The 19,145-nt window shown below is 40.3% G+C and overlaps 1 protein-coding gene across 1 annotated transcript in view; it reads left to right on the top strand.

Annotated features, from left to right (window-relative positions):
- BCE2 (2-oxoacid dehydrogenases acyltransferase family protein) overlaps positions 1–17,348 on the top strand; it is a 211,242-nt gene extending 193,894 nt beyond the window's left edge. Inside the window, exons 7-8 of the mRNA XM_089419674.1 lie at positions 16,483–16,710; positions 16,948–17,348. Coding sequence (XP_089275800.1) covers positions 16,483–16,710; positions 16,948–17,061 — 342 coding nt within the window. The 3' untranslated portion in view covers positions 17,062–17,348. The remainder of the gene's footprint in view (positions 1–16,482; positions 16,711–16,947) is intronic.
- Positions 17,349–19,145: the final 1,797 nt, after the last annotated feature.

Genomic DNA, 19,145 nt, shown 5'->3' with positions numbered 1-19,145 from the left:
GATCTCTAAGCTCTGCAGTGGCCATCTCGAAAAACTGTCGAAAATCCCATCTTTCCTTTTGCTTGGATGTTTCTGTTGACACCTAATCTTCATGATTGGGTGAATTTATGTAAACAATTAAATTAGGAATGTGAGCAGTCATCGGGAGATGAACTGAATAGTCACTCCCTATTGTATATAACAAAGACCTACCTAATGGAATAATACACGAATCAATTTTTGTTTTGTGGAGTTACTACCTGGCCTGACATGGTATCAGAGCCAGCTCTTTTTAGCCTTTGTGTCCCTTGTAACTCCCTGTCTACTCTCCATATAGCTGAGCAGGTTCTCCATAAAATTAGCTGCTCCTGACATGGTAGCTGCCCCACTGTCCATACTGCCCATACTGCTCCGGTATCCAGCGCTGTCCATCCTGTCTGACTGTTCAGTTCTCTGACTGTTCATAAACGTTTAAAAAAAAAGGGCGTTATTGCACCTGCGCCTCCATTGCATGAATTGCTTCACCTGATTATTCTGTCCTCCATTGCATATTATGACTGTGCGGATCCCCAGCATCTCCCGCTCACTGTAGGTTCTATCGAGCAGAACCAGGGACTCCCACCTCACTTACTATTGTCGGTCATTTGCCTCCTTGCCTAACCCGAACAGGCTCTGCAACTCGCTTCGAAATCCTACCAGCCTGTCGATGGAGAGAACGTTTACGTTAAGGATTTGACTCATGTATTTGACGAAGGGAAAAACGCTTATGGTGTAGCCAATCTTAGACCGTCGACTTCTTTGCCCCAGATGGATGCGTACTCGAAATTACAGGCTTTCCAGCTAGATATTAATCTTTCTTTCTGGCGTCCTCACTTTCATGTGGAAGTATGTCTAGCTCTTGCGGACCCTGGTGACCGTTTCTGCCATGGACGCGGGCTTTGCCAGGGAGTTGCGGTCTACGAGCTCTGGCCAAAACCGAGACCTTGTTCTAGTGGTGGCGCCGCCCGGACGAGTACTCTTGAATAGTATTGAAATTTAAATTATGACAATATATGCGTGTGAATAGTATTGAAATTTAGATAACATTTATTTGCTATAGCTTTGGGGAATTATATGCGGTGAAGATCTTTAGTGCAGCAGAATTCTATTCATGCCTTCCAATGGTCAATAGTATATGAATAGCGTTTGGATGGTTTTAATACACTTTGTATATAATGTTTGGTGTGGCTACTGTTCTATATATACCACGCTGTTGGGCTACCATAGTGTTGTTTTCATAAAGCTGTTTTCAAAGTGACTAACATAGTTAACGCTCTTGCGTTTGACTGTGTTTAATATATTGTTTGAGGCCAGAATACATTTTGATATCAGAATCAATTTTCTTTTAGCAGCAGAAGTTTTTTTCTCCAGAAAAGCACATTTTTTGCCAGTAAAAGTATTTTTACAGCTCTCGGATTTTACAATGCATTCAATCATATCTATGGTGGGAATAGTTCTCATTGGCAAGGAGAACTATCCTGAATGGTCCCGGATGATAACACACACCCTCATTTTCAATGAGTTGTGGAAAGGAGTGTGTGTCGGAGAAGGAGACAATGACCCAGTACAGCCTACCTCAGACAAAGAGCTCGTCATTTGGGAAAACAAGAATAGCAAGGCTTATGCATTAATCACAGCATCTGTAAATGAAGAGGTGAGTCGCCATATTTCGTCATATTCAACTGCCTTTGAAGCTTTACAAAAGCTAAAAGAACTCTATGACTCACATTCTGCACTTGAAGTTGTTCAACTTATGATTAAACTCTTCACTCTTGAACTGCAAAATAATGATCCTCTTGCTCTTGCATCTGAAGTAAAGTCTATAATGCATGATATCAATTCCACTAAGGTTGAGCTGGATATTCCTCTTATTGCTTTTCTCAAGGCACTTTATCCTACTTATTCCAATTATCTTGAGTCATTGCAAGCAAATGGAAATCTCAAAGATATAACCTTTGACTCTCTTGTGAAAAAGTTTGCTGAAAGAGAGAAAGCTTTTGGAAAGAAGACAGCCCCTGAATCTTCTGAAGACACTGTGTGCCTTGCTCATAAAGAAAAGCATCCTGCTCAAGATTCTACAAGAGGAAGAGGTGGACGAAGAGGAAGAGGAAGATATTTCAGAGGCAGGGGGGCAGACATTCTGAAGGAGAAAAGGCAGATCTGCACTGCATTCGCTGCAAAAGAAATGGATCACATGATGCCTCTACATGCAAGCTACCATAGGACAAAACTGAGCAAAAAAGAAATCAACAGAAAGGTAAAAATGATGATACAAACAAAGGTAAAGCACCTGAATCCGCTCACTATGTTGAGGCACAATGTAACATTGGAGTAAAAGAAGATTTGTTTAATGCTTCACTTGCTTCATGGAAAAATGATTGGTTGCTTGATTCAGGAGCAACCTGTCACATGACTCATAGAAAAGATTTTTTTGAAGATTTCACTGACAATGTTGATGGAGCAGTATACTTTGCAGATCAATCAACAATCAAGCTATCAGGGCTTGGCACAATCAGGCTTAAACTGCTTGGTCTTCTAGACTTTCTTCTGGATCATGTTCTATATCTCCCACAGCTCAAGAGAAACTTGCTGTCCTTCGTCCACATCCGCCAGCAAGGTCACTCCATTCATATGTTTGATGGCAAGCTTGAGGTAAGAAAAGCATCTGACCACTCACTTGTCATGAGGGGAATAGAAGAAGAAAGGCTTCTCAAATTGCAAGGAACATCTGCTCATGCACAACATTTCTCATACAATTGTCATCATGAAGAAGGTATACTTCCATAAAGTTTATTATGGCATGCTAAATTTGGACATTTGAACTATGACAGTCTCCGCTTATTGAAGAAAAATGGTGTTGCTGGTTTGCCTACAATTCCTAGGAAACTTAAGCAATGTGATGCTTGCATTCTAGGAAAGCATAGCAAACAGTCTTTTCATGATTCACATTCAAGAGCACATAGGAAGCTTGAACTCATTCATTCAGATTTATGTGGTCCAATGCCTGTTCCTTCTGCAAATGGAAATAAATATATCATGACATTTATTGATGACTACACCAGAATGTGTTGGGTTTATTTATTGAAGAACAAATCTGATGCTTTTCAAACATTCAAGAATTTTCATAAATGGATTGAAAATGATGCACAATCTCATACTGGGTCTATTCGCACTGATAATGGAAAAGAATACACATCAAATGAATTTGAAAACTATCTTTGCCAACATGGGATCAAACATCAAACAACTGTGCCTTATAATCCCCAACAGAATGGTGTAGCTGAAAGAATGAATAGAACAATCTTGAATATGGTACGATCCATGCTTTTCTTCAAAAATGTAAAGATAATGTTTTGGGCTGATGCTGTTCTATGTGCTGCATATATAAAGAATAGATGTCCATCTAATGCTATAAGAAACAAGACTCCTTATGAATTGTGGTATGGACATGTTCCTTTGGTAAAACATCTCAGGGTCTTTGGTTTCGCCTGTTATGCTTTGATACCAAAGGTACATAGAAACAAACTTGGTACTAGAAGTCGTAAGTGTATCTCCCTGGGGTACTCAAACACCTCCAAAGCATACCGCCTCTATGATGAAGTAAATAAGAAATTTGTTGTATCTAGAGATGTAATTTTCCTTGAATCATCCAAAACTGATAATGTTGTTGAGCGGCAACTTGATCGCTTGGATAGATTCACAAAAGCAAAATTATTTCAAGAATTTGATAATCAGATTCCACATCTTGAAAGGGGGATTCCTATACTAGATCAACATGTGGAATCTTCTTCTGAAGAACACTCTCCCCCGCATGAAACTCCAACAACGGATGATGCTTTAAGTGATGTAATTGATAGAATTGGGAGACTCAATCTTGATTTAGTCCCAACTCAATCAATAGAGCAGCCTGGACCATCTCAGAAAGCTCCCCCAAAGTGGCTGACGAAGACACTTGAAAGTGTTCATCCTGATGAAATTGGAAAAACAGGAACCAAAAATTCAAACCGACAAAATGGAGGTGATGTAGATGACTCTAATTCACCTGTTGGTATGGATGTTTCTTGTGAATTGAATTTGTCTACAGATTTTGAACCAACTTCCTTCAAAGAAGCTGCTTCTCATGATGAATGGAAAGAAGCGATGCAAAAGGAGTATGATGCCCTCATAAAGAACGACACTTGGAAGCTGGTTGATCCTCCATTTGGAACCAAACCAATTGGCTGCAAGTGGGTCTACAAGAACAAGTATAAAGCTGATGGCTCACTTGACAAGCACAAAGCTAGGCTTGTGGCAAAAGGTTTTGCACAGAAGGAAGGGGTCGATTATGAGGAGACTTTTGCCCCCACAGCAAAATGGGCCACCATCGGGACACTCTTTGCACTAGCAGCTCAGAATGGTTGGAAAGTCCATCAAATGGATGTAAAAATTGTTTTCTTGAATGGAGATTTAAAAGAGAATGTTTTTATGTCCCAGCCTGAAGGATTTGCTGTGAAAGGACATGAACATAAAGCATGCAAACTTGTGAAGTCCTTGTATGGCCTCAAATAAGCATCGCGAGCCCGGTATGAAAAACTAACTGAGCATCTTCTGAAACTCAATTTCAATCATTTTGATCTTGATGTGCAACTTTATTTGTCAAGAAAGTTGGCAAAACAGTTGTATATCTTGTGGTATATGTAGATGATCTTTTAATGACAGGGAACAATGAAAGCTACATTGCATCCATAAAGAAGGAATTGGGAAAAAGTTTTGAAATGACTGATTTGGGCTATGTTCATTACTATCTTGGCATTTAAGTAACCCAACATCCATAGTCCATATTTCTTTCTGAAAAGAAATACATTGGAGATTTGTTGAACAGGTTTGGCATGACAGAGTGCAATCCTCTTACTACTCCAATGGAACAAAACTTGAAGCTCACATCTATTGAAGGAAAGGAATTTGAGGATGCAACAAAGTATAGACAGCTTGTAGGAAGTTTCAACTACCTAACTACCACCAGACCAGACATTTCATTTGCTGTTGGAATCCTCTCCAGGTTTATGCAAAAGCCTTGTGAGGGACATTGGTCTGCTGCAAAAAGAGTTCTAAAGTACTTGAAGGGAACTCAAGACTTTGGAATCAAGTACACATAGGTGGATGACTTCAGCTTGATCGGATACTCTGATTCAGACTTCGATGGAGACAAAGAAACTAGGGTATCTACTTCAGGATATGCTATGAGTCTTGGATCAGGAGTTCTCCTGGAGATCACGCAAACAATCAGTTCCAGCAGATTCCACAACAGAAGCAGAATACGTGGCAGCAGCTGAAGCAACAAAAGAAATTGTGTGGCTCAGGAAAATTCTTGAAGATTTGCAGGTAAAACAAGTACAATCAACTCCACTCATGATTGACAACACCTCTGCAATAAAGTTGGCCAAGAACCCAAAGTTCCATGATCGAACAAAGCACATCAATACTAAATATCATCTGATTCGACATCATGTTGAGGCCAAAACAATCCATCTCCGTCATTGTTCCACAAATGAGCAAATTGCAGACATCTTCACCAAAGCGCTTGGAAGGGAAAAGCTTGAACGATTCAGAATGATGCTTGGACTCACCAACATCCCTTTAGATTAAGGGGGGAATGTTGATACCTAATCTTCATGATTGGGTGAATTTATGTAAATAATTAAATTAGGAATGTGAGTAGTCATCGGGAGATGAATTGAATAGTCACTCCCTATTGTATATAACAAAGACCTACCTAATGGAATAATACACGAATCAGTTTTTGTTTTGTGGAGTTACTTCCTGGCCTGATAGTTTCTCTGCAAATCGCACTCCCTTCTGGAGTGAGAAGATTTGCTCACAACTACTGCCAATTTGCCAGGAAAAATGGAACTTCTGAGACTCAAAGTTCCTTGAGAGAAATTTTCCCTCTATTGTATGTTTTTTCTCTTCCACCTGACGCTGGTTTTGCTTTTGCAAAAACCTCTGTGTCCAACCAGAAATTTGCTTAGCTGAAATCTGAGCTACAACTGCTCCCTCTAACTTGCTGGAATCACTGTCCTAGGAAAATTGAATTTTCTACACCCCTGCAACTGAAAATCGAACTGTTGGCCCAACAATTTGGCTTGCTTGTCTGAGCATTGCGCTGCCTCAAGAGTTTCGACTTGTGAAATTCTTTCTCCGCTTTTTAGCTTCCTGGTTGATCACTCACGCTCTAATACCATGTGTAAATTCCACAAATGAAATCCTATTGCAGCAACTGGTATTATTTCTTTTAACTAATAAATTAATTATTCAGTTTATTTCTATGGCAACATCGAAATAAACACACTGCAACCTTCACAAATAAAAAACTGCAAAAATAAAATAACACTGGAATTGAGAAATTACTAGCACACACACACAATAAAAATAACACTGTTATCTTTAGACAATTGTCCCCGAAAAAACCCATTGCGGGAAAACCAGTGCAGCAGATGAGGGTTTTATTATTATGCAGCGGTGAAAATCTGAGTACAATTTAAATGCACAAACTGACAATCCACTACAGGAGTTTGGCCACAAAAATTAGTGAGACAAATTTTGTCTCACCCGACACTGATCCAGCTCCGAAACTGGCTTTGAATGGTCTCCACGAAACCCCTGCGTAAGCCTTTGCGTTAGGCCTGCGCAGGCACTAGTACGCTCTGCCTGGAACTGCAATTGATTAAGGTGTCTGCCTAATCCAGCCTCTTAGAATGACTCGTTGGTCCCTTCCGGAAATGTTCTTGGCCTCCAACAACTGAATTGATCCTCTATCTGGCTAAATCGAACTGCTGCCTTTGAAGCTTCTGCACTACCTCTGCGCAACCTCACTGAGGAAACTCGGCCCTCCTGTAGCTGACTCTCCAGATCTGGAAAATCTCTTCTAGACTTGTTGTCTCTGCCCCTCATTGACCCTGCTTTGATCTCTAACTCTCCGGTGTTGAAATTTATATGTATTACTTGTTAGAAATTTTATTTGCATTCTCTGGTTTATTTCGCCTACTTGTTTAATTACTAACAAGTTATTTAACCATATAAACACTGAAATAAACACAATACAGTCTCAACCATCTACAGATCAACAACTGAAAGAAATAGGCAAACACATAAGGGACACCGTTATTTTTGGACAATCGTCCCCGGAAAAACCCAACTGGGAAAAACCGGTGTAGCAATTCTGAGGGTTTTATTATTAACCAACTTTTCTTCAGTACACTAGGTACCAAACTGGCTCACCCGGCAAAGATAAAAAAGCCGGTAGTAATACCTCTCTTCGGAAGCAGATATTCTGAAAATCTGCCCCACAAAACCCTCTCCAACACAATTTGAAGCATTGCGTCAGCCCTCTGAGGCTCTGCGCAACATCTTTGGCCCTCTGCGTCATTTCTGCAGCCTCTGCGTGGACGACACAGGCTTTTTTGGCCTCTACCTAGTCACTGTTGGCCTCTACATGGCTCCCTCTGGCTCTGTGTCTCCCTCTTTGCCTCTGCGCTGGTCTTTTGGCACTATCTTTTCCTGTCTGCCTCGTACTCACCGCCCTTCGCTGCAACTCTCATCACTAGTTCGATTTCTCTTGGTAAACCTTGCTCTAGAAAATCGAACTGACTGATCACTCCGGTGTATTTCCAACTGACCCTCAAGCCTCCTCTTATACTTTTTCTGTTGAGTCTTCAACGAATGAGATTACATCTCTAATTAATGGCTAAGATCAGATTTGGCTTGATCCATGTCATTTAGAACCTTTTAACCTAGTTTTATATTAATATTCGTTAATATTTTTATTTCCTAAGTTAAGACTTAGGAACCCATTAAAAATATTAATTATTTTAATATCCCCTTCACCGAGCAGAATTTCCCCAAACCATTTCTGGGTCTTGGAGATCTTATGTGCTTTAGCCTCTCCACCAATTTTCATGGCTAGAGCACATCCAATGCTACCCCAAATCAACACTCCCTCTTAGCAAGGAATGTGCTCTAGTAATACTCCACCACTGAGCATTACCCTGATTATCCGACATCGATACCTGTGTTGATGTTTGGCTTTCCTGCACAACATCCTTTCCATTGTTGCATCCTGTACTGTTGCCCATGGTTCTACCACTGCCATTGCTACATTCGTATGAAAACTCCTCTGCATCTGTGCTGCTGTTGGTCCCTCCACCCAACACTAGATCTGCACAATAGCCCTCTCTCATCGTGTTGCATCATGTTGCCTATAGCACTAACATTGCTATTGCTACATTGCAACTTAGTTACTGAGACAATGATAACTGATCTACCCAACTACTGAAATCCTTGTCAGGCTAGAAACCCTCCTAATGTTGAAGCTCTCTCTGCCACTATCTTGAGCTCCCTCTACTGCCTCTGCGCTGCTGCAACAAACTCTGTGCCTTTTGCACCACTGCAAACACCTCTGTGCCTTCTTGCACTACTGCAACCTCCTATGTGCCTCTCGCACTGCTACAACCCTCTCTGCATTGCCAGGGACTACTACACTCTAGCACTCTCTGCCACTTCATCCGCATCTGCTTCTATCGACATCTATCATCCTGCTACTGTCTCTGCGAGGCTCCCGTAGCCGGATATGATCCAAGAGTTTGGGTACCTCAAGGATCTTGCCCCTCATCTCTTGTAGTCCTCCTGACTACCACTCGATGTCTCCCCACCTCTAGAGCTTCTCTAGAGGTACATGAGCACTCATGGCACAATCGTCATCATCGTCTACCTCCTTCTCTGCCTTTACTGGCGCTGCCTTGGAGTCAGACACCTCTCCCTTATTCTTCTTCCTCAGATACTGGGTTGCTTAATGGCCCAGCTCCCCACAGTTGAAGCACTTAATCTTGGAGAGGTCCTTTTTCTTCCACTTCCTTTGCTGCCTCGCAGATGCTAGAGCCACATCCTCTTCCTCCTCTTTCTTGACCCGGCCCCCTTTGCCACTACTTCCCGCCTTGGTCAGCCATCTGATCTCTTCTTGGCGAAGAGCTGCCCACAGTTCTTCCCACTTTGGAAGATTCACTTTGCCCAGAATGCTCTGGACGAATGTCTCCCAATCCTCGGAGACTGCGTTCAGGGCAGTCCTCACCATTAACGCTTGATCTGGCATGGCCCCTATGGAAGTTAGTTGGTCTCAAATCTCCTTCAACCTGCTGAGGAAGTGATCTATCTGCTCCCCCTTCTACATCTGATACGATCGCAACTGATTCTCTAGTAGCATCTTCCTCTGCACGAAAGTGCCCTGATACAATGTCGTCAAGGTATCCCACATTTTCTTTGCTGTATTCTTCTTGGCAATATGCCGAACTACATGATCCTTGACCCCATCAAGGATTATGCACTTTGCCTTGGCCATCGCATCCTCATACTTTTCGTTATCAGTTGGGTAGACTGGGATTGCCACGGTTTGCAAGGCAAAGGCCTTGATGCAATGTCTATCTAGAATGGACAGGATCCTGGCCTTCCAGATGACAAAGTTGGACGCCCCGTCCAGCCTGTCCTGATCCCTTAGTCCATTCATGGCCATCTCTACTCTTTTTTCCGACTCCTCTGAGTCTCTACTTGACTCCTGGAAGTTCTATGCTAGACTCCCTTTGAGTCTTGATTTCCCTTCTGGAAATCCTTCTGCCAACAATGGAATCGCACCTCTCTGATCTCCTTTGCTCCTGCAACCTTGATCTGGATTTCTTGGCTAGAAATCTGCCTAGGTAGCGACTCCCTTCTACCTTGGTTCTGTCCTGTTAGGTACTGTTCTGCCTCAACAACAACAACACCCCACCAGCTTCACACTCCACAATCTGCCCACAGCTTCCTATGCCCCAGCAACTGAAGAACTGAGCCTCTAGGCTCTGTGCAATCCTGGCAGTGGCTGAATCGCTCCACTAGCCAACTGCGTCACTCCTACTTGGTTGAGCAAGATGACGTGGCTCTTCATGAGCCTCTTCTGCCTCTCACTGCTTCTGTGCTGGCCCCTTCTCTGGCTCGAATTGATGACGTGATCCTCTGCGTCAACCCTTCTCTGCTGCGTTCTGTTTAGGAACAACTTTTGTCACTCGGGACAACTGTTTCTGTTGCAAATTCTCTGATTCAGCTGGTGCCTTCAGTTCTCTTGTGATGTGCAACGCTCTGATACCATGTTGAAATTTCTAAGTATTACCGATTAGAAATTTTATTTGTATTCTCTGGTTTATTTCGCCTACTTGTTTAATTACTAACAAGTTATTTAACCATATAAACACTGAAAATACACACAATATAGTCTCAACCATCTACAGATCAAGAACTAAAAGAAATAGACAAACACACAAGGGACACTGTTATTTTTGGACAATTGTCCATGGAAAAACCCAACTTGGGAAAACCGGTGCAGCAGTTCTGAGTGTTTTATTGTTAAGTAATTTTTCTTGAGTACACTGGGTACCAAACTAGCTCACCCGACAAAGATAAAAAATCTGGCAGTAATACCTCTCTTCGGAAGCAGATATTCTGAAAGTTTGCCCCACGAAATGCTCTCCAGCACAATCTGAAGCACTGCGTCAACCCTTCTAGCCTTTGTGCCAACCCTCTAAGGCTCTACGTAGCGTCTCTGGCACTCTGCGTCACTTCTGCAGCCTCAGCGTGGATGACGCAGGCCCTTCTGGCCTCTGCGCTGCCACTAGTGGCCTCTGCTTGGCTCCCTTTGGCTTTGTGTCTGCCTCTCTTGCCTCTGCACTGGTCTTTCGACACTATCTTTGCATCTCTACCTCGTACTCACTGCCCCTCACCACAACTATGATCACTGGTTCGATTTCTCTTAGCAAGCCCCGCTCTAGAAAATTGGATTGACTGATCACTCTAGTGTATCTCCAACTGACTCTCAAGCCTCCTCTTATACTTTTTCTATTGAGTCTTCAACGGCCAAGATTACATCTCTAATCAACGGCTAAGATTAGATTTGGCTTTGATCCATGTCATTTAGAACCTTCTAACCTAGTTTTATATTAATACCCATTAACATTTTTATTTTCCTAAGTTTAGATTTAGGAACGCATTAAAAATATTAATTATTTTAATATCACCTTCACTGGGCAAAATTTCCCCAAACCATTTCTGGGTCTTGGAGATCTCATGTGCTTTAGCCTCTCCACCAATTTTCATGGCTAGAGCACATCCGACAATTGTTGCTGCTCTCTGGAAATCAATCTTCCAAGGAAATCGAACTACATAAGTGATTTCTCCAAGTGCCCATCAACTTCTTATAATCCTCTGTTGGGACTCCAACGGCCAAGATTAAATCTTAATCAATGGATAGGATTATCTTGAAGTCGATTTGTGTGAGTTTCTAGATGATTATGTCCTTGACTTATTAATTCTGATTAATTAACCAATTTTCCTAAGTTGAGACTTACGAAACATTAAAAAAATGGTTACTAATCTAATTAAGTCATTTCTATGTGGAATTTCCAGAAACGATTTCTGAGTTTTGGAGATCGCATGTATTCTAGCCCCTCCACCAAATTTTGTGGCTAGAACACATCCGATGCTACAGAAACTAATAGTATCCCTCCTATTATTGCTAGATAGTGGGATAGGCATGATCCTTACCTCATAAGGTAAGTGACATCCCTCCTTTGTCTGTGGTTTCCCGAGTTGTAGCATTGGGATCCATGTTTATAGAGTTTCTCGGGTGGTAGCATTGGGCTCCCTGTTGGCAGAGTTTCCCGAGTGGTAGCATTGGGCTCCATGTTGGCAGAGTTTCCCGGGCGGTAGCATTGGGCTCTCCATTGACAGGGTTTCCCGGGTGGTAGCATTAGCTCCCCGTTGAGAGTGATTCTAGGTGGTAGTAGTGGCTCCTCAATGGATAAAGGGTGGTAGATTGGGCTCCTGTCCGTTGTCAAATTCTTCTTTTAGATTCAAAAGTGTTCAACATATGAGCAGAGATGAGCTAAGTAGAGATGAGCATAGTTAAGTAGGGATGAGAAAAGATGAGCAAGGATGAGTAGAGGTGAGTAGGGATGGGCAAAAGATGAGCAAGAACGACATTTGATGATGATGAGATATTTGTGATGGGACATATGTTGCAGTCGGTAATTTCTCCCTAGTTGAGAGGGAGTGTTAATTTTTGGCAGATCAGGGACAAATTCCCTCATTTGGAAAGTCTTTCTCGTCAAGAAAAACCCCTCCTAGCCCTTGGAAGAATTTAATTTGGTTAAGGAAAAATATATTTTTAATATGGAAACCCTCATGTGCACAAAAGGATAGGTTGGCCCAAAAAAATTTGGATACCCTTGGATGGCTATAAATATAAGTCAAGTGACCCCCATTTAGAGGTCATCAATCATTTTTCTTTCTTTGTTTTGGCTTGCATAGGTCTAAGGTAGGTTCATGGAAGTTGGTTCACACAAGTCCGAAATTGCAGGGTTCGAAGCTCGCACGTGAGATCTAGGGTTTTGATTTGCAATTGTAGGGTTGCCATAAGGAATTTTTGGTTGCAAATGCAGGCACACAGGCTTCTCAGTGCGGTTGGAGTGTTTCAACTGCACACACGTATACTCTCTCCATGCAACCAGAAACTAGGGTTTTATTTCATCAGTTGACCATAGAATTCTGCAGTTGACTGTAGGCTTCTGAATTAGGGTATTAATTATTAGCATTGTTGGGTTCATCTCTTGGATGTTGTTTAGTTGATTTTGCTAGATAGTTTTGTGGTTGAAGATATGGATCATTGTACTCTCTCTTTGCTGAAACATTCAATGACAATCTAATAAGAAGAAGAATTTGAAAGGGTTTTCCCCCTTTTGGGGTTTTGCCCTGGTCTCCGACCAATCCTGGTGTCTTTATGTGTGAATGCTTTTCTTCTATTGTTCCTTTATGTTCTTCTGCATTGATGGTAATATTGTTCTTTCCATATAGTTGCATATGTTGCTGAATAATGTTATGATGTTGTGGGGTAAATTCAATGTGTAAATTATGAAATGCAATTATCTAAAGTAAAGAACAATATAGCCCTAAAAAAATTTAACATAAATCACAGTTGAAACAAGAGACAAAAATGTGGCCTATGGCCAGGGCAAAGCCCATAAAGGGAAAACCCCAAAATGCTTTCTTATGAGAGAGAGAGTTTCAAATTCATCATTACATCATAAATAACCATAGAAAAATAATAGCCAAACTAGTAACCAAGATCATAATCAAGTGCCATGACAAAAACTAAACTCCTGAAATTTCGTCTCTCCCTAAAATTTCGGTCTCCTAAAATTTTGGACGTTCCTGTAATTTTGCTGGATCAGAGATGCACAAGACAAAATTGATGTGTCCAAATGAGGAGAAATGGTCTCCTTTATATAGCGTTCAAGTGGGGGTCGAATGGGTGCCTCTTAGGGGCCCAACTGACCTAACATCATGTGGCCGACTTGAAATAAATTTGGAGGCAAAATAAAATATTCAAATTACCCATTTCTTTTTCAAGATGAAAATACCGGCCATGGCTACCATATTTTCCAACAACATGGAAGGTGTCAAGTATGGATTACCTAGGGAGCATAACTTCAATCTGGGCTTCTTATCAGTGCCCCTCTTGAAGAAAAGACCTCAAGGGAGGTCACACTTGACTAGGGGCAAAGGATAACCTCTGAAGTGACGCATGGGAACTAGGCTAGAATCAGGAGCAGTGAATGATCTATCTTGGCCTATGATCCATAATAGTATGCCCCAAAACATTAAATGAGAACACATGATCATTGATTACATAAATGGTTAATATACCTTTCGATAGATGACCCACCTTCCTTCAAGAAGTATGCCAAATGGAAGAGAGCACTAACATGAGCATAGGTGGAGAGTTGTGATGTAAAGCTAAATGTGGGCCATCATAGGGCTGCTCGCTGGTTGACTGATTGAATGAGGAGAAAAATTCTCCTATGAATTACCCACTTTGGTGGGTAACATTAACCTATTGCCTTACAAGGAACCTACAATGAAACATATAGATTCACACATGTGGAGCACTACACTCTAAGGTTATACATGTAAAACTTCAAGGTGATGTTGTCAACAAGCAAGGCTCCAAATGGAAGGGTGTTCCATAAGGTGTGTTTGATATTTCTCTTGCAAGCCTCCAAAGATTCCAACCCTCTTCAGGCTATGCACGCTACTAGTCCACTCCCTTTGCATGAAACCTATTGCAACCAAGGTGTCCCTACGCCAACTCCAAGATTCCATGTAGGCATCCAAGCTACCTTGTGATGTCCACGGTCTGATGCCCTCCTCTAAGATGCAGAATACTCCTTTTAAGTAGGCATTCTCTAGGCAAGCAAACATCTTTATGTGGGCATCATGTAGAATGCAACAAAAGTTGTTAGATCTCCAATGCCCTAGGGAAGAATATCATTCAAGCACCTAATTTAGGTTAAGCAACCACTTAGTAAGCCATGTCCAATGTGCAAAATCCATCGTAAGCCATCTCCCATGCACAAATCCATCATGGACCATCCAGGGGCTAATCATACACCATGTACCCCAAATCTCAAGAAGCATCTCCAAACATAGGGTACAAAGTTTTAGAGTAACCCTAAAAGCTAACAAATAAGGCTCCTTTGGTCTTGATTTGCGTGTCTAGTCAACTAACTTTGTTAGAGAGCTAGAAAATGCTAGTGCAATGGTGCTAACCTTGTCTTGGTTTTCATAGGAACTAAGCCATTAAAGAAAAATGTGAATTTGCTTTACTAATCATTGGGATATCCAGTATCCTCATCATGAAACTGGATCACCTTAGTGCTTGAAATTGCAACGACCTTGAATAATACTGGTAACAATCAAATCCAAGTCTAAAAATAAGAATAACAAACTGAGAATGTAATTTTAATAGTGGAAGAGTTGATAAGATGTAATCTTGACAAATCAGTTTAAGGCCGTTCTATTGACTTGGGACAACCTGAAATTGCAACTGCCCAAATAAGACTAGTAGTGATCAAATCCAGTTCTAAAAATAAGAATAACGAATTGATAAATAACTTTAATAGTGGAAGACTCTGCAAGATGTAGTTTGGCAAACTGGCTTAAGCTTGTTCTAGCATTAGAAACCAGTCAAAGCTGTTCAAAACAAACCTATATGCAAATGTATGGCACCCTACTGCTACAGAGCAGAAGATGCATGGTTTTTGAAATTCAAATTTCAAACTACTGCAAAGGCATTGCACCTGGCTAGGAGAATCAAAACTGCTTTTCAGACACTCCTGGAACTTTGGATGCTTTGGAAAACTAAGGATGAATGACCCAATCAGGTTCTTCTGTCCTTTGATTTGAATGCCTAGGCAAATGAATCTTTGTTAGAGGGTGTAGAAAATGTTAGTTTTGTGGTGGTAATGTTGTCTTGGCAATATCCGTTCTAGTGACTGTTATGTGATCCCATTGGGTTACATTATCACCCGTGGTTTCAGGTTGGACTTAGCATTTATGATGGAGCTGACCTAAGGTTACCAAGCTTCAGGCATGATCATGCAGCCATATTGTACATATATGTGTACTATCATGGGTTATACATTGCCCATGTATATCATGTGTTCTTGGGTTTCATAATGTTTCTATCCTAACTCGACTTACAGTACTAAACTTGGTGCAATCCTTGTTTCCCACGTGATTTGAAGATCAAAATTACCTTTCCAGCTTACCTACAACTGTTGTTTGGATGTTATCTAACAAATCCAACTGACCTATCAAAGTTTAGATGGTCATAACATCCAGCGTCCAAATATAGGCCATAATCAAATGTTTCAAAGGAAATGATAAATGCGATGGATAACATGCTATAAGTGTTAAATCTCCATTTATGATTTAATGCTCTACTCAGGTCACTGATGGTGCTTCGTAACAAACATTAAGTTCTGTGTATAAATTTTTATAACGTTTTTATGCCATTGTGCCTTGGTATACGCAATCACACTAGTTTTAACCCTATATTATAGAAAATTCTCCAAAAATATTTCCAGAGGCATGCTCTGTAACAAACTCTATCATTGCCTGCAACTCTTATAGTAATCATATTGTATTGTAGAATTAACCTGCTTATTTCCAATTCGATTTCTATGCCTGTAGGCATATATTTTCATTGACAACAATGTACATCATTGTGTGGACTGTGGAGGTGATCATCTAGGTTTTTTTTCCTTGTTTTCTAAGTGCCTAGGTACTGGATATATATAGTCCCCAGCTTCATTCCCTTTCTTGTGGGTGTTTTCTCTTTCAGTGTTATGTTTGCAGGGGTAAGTCTGTACATAAATAAATTATAATCCTATTTCGAGTTGTTTTTGTTTTGTACGAAAAAAATGTGGATAAGTAATTTCTAAAGAGTTTGCGATTTTAAGAGAAGTAAATGAATAATCTATCTTTTCTGCAGCTTCCGAGTTTTTTCTTTCTTGAAAGATACAGTCATATATTATTTATATAATGAGTACATTGTTTGATGTTTTAAAGATTACACATGAGGTCCAACGTCTTGTTCAAGGAGCCTCAAACAACAAACTGACGTCAGAAGATGTTTCTGGGGGAACAATAACAATTAGCAACATTGGGGCTATTGGTGGTAAATTTGGATCTCCCCTATTAAACGTACCTGAGGTTGCTATAATAGCAATTGGAAGAATTCAGAAGCTTCCTCGATTTTCGGACGATGAAACAGTTTATCCTGCTTTAGTTATGAATGTAAGTTCCATCTAGCACTCATACACACACGTGATTCCTGTGCGTGCCTGCTCACTTTTGTTCACTTAATTGCTACCTTGCACATTCATTTGCTAAGCCACACATATATGAATTATATGATTTTACTATTTTTAAGGAGCTATACCTTCATTGGTGCAAGGCCTAGAGCTTGTACATGAACGAACCTTATAATCATTCGCACGTCCATAATCTGGAATTTACTACTTTTCTCTGCAGGTTACAATTGGGGCTGACCATAGAGTCATAGATGGTGCGGCCGTGGCAAACTTTTGCAACCGGTGGAAGGCTTTGATTGAAAATCCAGAGCATCTTCTGCTTCATTTGAGATAAGCAGTTGGTTCGGCATCTAGACCAACTTTCTAAATTCCTTCTGCAGCAAACAAAGGCCGAGGTCAGAGTTCTGGACCAAGAGGCAAGATTGGCGAGTATGCTCTCGAGACTAGTCAGACTTGTGATAATTCGCTTGTTGCCTCTTTGGTTGTTATTATTGAACATTCATGCTTATGTTTATCAGTATTTTTTCAGAGTTTAACTATTTTTAAGCGTTGTCTAACGTCATTTTGTAATCTTGATTTACTGTTAATAAAGTTTTATCTTCACAGGAAGGTGTTAGTGTATATGTTTTGCTTCTTATCCATTTTTTGTTGTTTGATTTTTCTTTTTTATGAACAAAAAATCTGCAAAAGCTGTGTTCTTGTACATTCACAATAAATAATCTGAAATTATATTGTTGACCAATGACAATTGAGTTGGATGTTTGTTTTATCCACAGCTCAGAAACCTTTGTAGCTTCAAACACCTTTTGGAGTACTGATGGTCGAATTTTGTGAATGCCTCTATATCCTCGGAATTTGTCTACAAACTTTCACCGTGTACTCTAAAATTCTGTTTTTTCGTATGTAAAAACATAATAAGAGTAGCTATAGATTTATGATACTCTAAATTTCTCTTATTGGGATACTTAATAGGCATGCATAGCAAATAGAAATTATCAACGCCAAAACCCAGTTGGAGCACCAACCGCTTCCCTGCACGGCTTGTGTTTGTTTTGGAGTTGGGTGTTAGTCCTAGTCCGTTGGTATTTTAACGGTCGTATTTGATATATTTCAAAGAGCATATAAACTTTACAAGCGTCGGTAGTCTTTATTTCAAAGTGTTGTTATATATATATATATATAAAAGAGGTATATAGGCCTTATATATATATATAAAAGAAAAGGATTGCCATTCAAAAGAGGTGTATAGGCCTCATATATATAAAAAGAAAATGAATTGCCATTCCAACCGCTGCCAGCATAGTTAAGTTCAAAATTGTTTTGGTATTATAAAAAACAATTCTTATATTAATATTGATCATTAGGGTAGATTAGAAATATATGAAGGGTTTATAAAACATCAAAATAATAATAATGCAGAAGTTCTTATAATAACTAGTAATGTCAGATCATCATGATCTAATGTGTTGTAGGTTAGTAATACATTCAAAACTTTGTTATCTTCCATGGCTCAAACAACCCACTTAGCATATAAGTATGGATTCTAGGAGCGGTTTAATGATTTCCATCCCTCTAGTTTCTTGTATTTCAACACGATGCCCAATTGACTTTGTGAAAAATTTCTCCTAGAATTCTTGGCGCAAATAAAACTTCTCAAGGCCTCCTCTAGTATGTGCTCATAGAAAGCACCCACAATAGTAGTAAACATGAGTGGTTTCCAGCACTTTGGTGTAGTGAAACTTTGCAACAAAAGCCAAAGGTCTAGTAATTTAGTTCTCAATATTCTTCTCATCTCAATCCGCCACCACTTCTAGAGCTCTTACAAGAGGTTTGGAAGGCAAAAGGGATGCTTGATGCAGGAGCATTCACCCAAGGGAAAATCATTGTAAATAGTAGACATAGGGGGTCATGCATTTTAGGAAATAGTTTTCCTAAGTTTCAAGTCAATGTAATATTTAGGCTTTTAAGTGATTTAATTAGATAGTGGGAGAATATGTAAATGCTCTCAAAACAAATAAATGAGAACATGAGCGGTGAATAAATGACAAAGAGTTAGAAGTCACATCCAACTCTTAAACAATTCCATGATTCTAGGAACAAGAGAGAGCTTTTAGGCATTAAATGGGAAGTTGATAAGAAGACTTTTTTGTTTTAAAACAGAGGAAAAGATGGAATGGATAAAGTCTCAAGGAGACTTATCTGCTACACATGTATGCATACAGAGAGCTTTAGGGCTTTTGTTAGAGGAGTGATCGGTTCCTTCAGTGATCCAATCCAATGTGTTCTTATAAATAGTGAACCTGTGCGTTTAATAGGAGGAGGCCTGTGTGTGTGTGAGATCGAGGTGTCTCGGGTGTAATTTGTGCTTTTATATTAATATATGCAGAGTTATTTCATGACTGTGTCAAAATATTGAAG

This window comes from Pinus tabuliformis, chromosome 4_1, assembly GCF_031772625.1.
Source record: "Pinus tabuliformis cultivar Carrire ecotype Pingquan chromosome 4_1, CPIR1, whole genome shotgun sequence".
Classification (NCBI taxonomy): domain Eukaryota; kingdom Viridiplantae; phylum Streptophyta; class Pinopsida; order Pinales; family Pinaceae; genus Pinus; species Pinus tabuliformis.
This window is presented reverse-complemented; position numbering and strand designations above follow the sequence as displayed.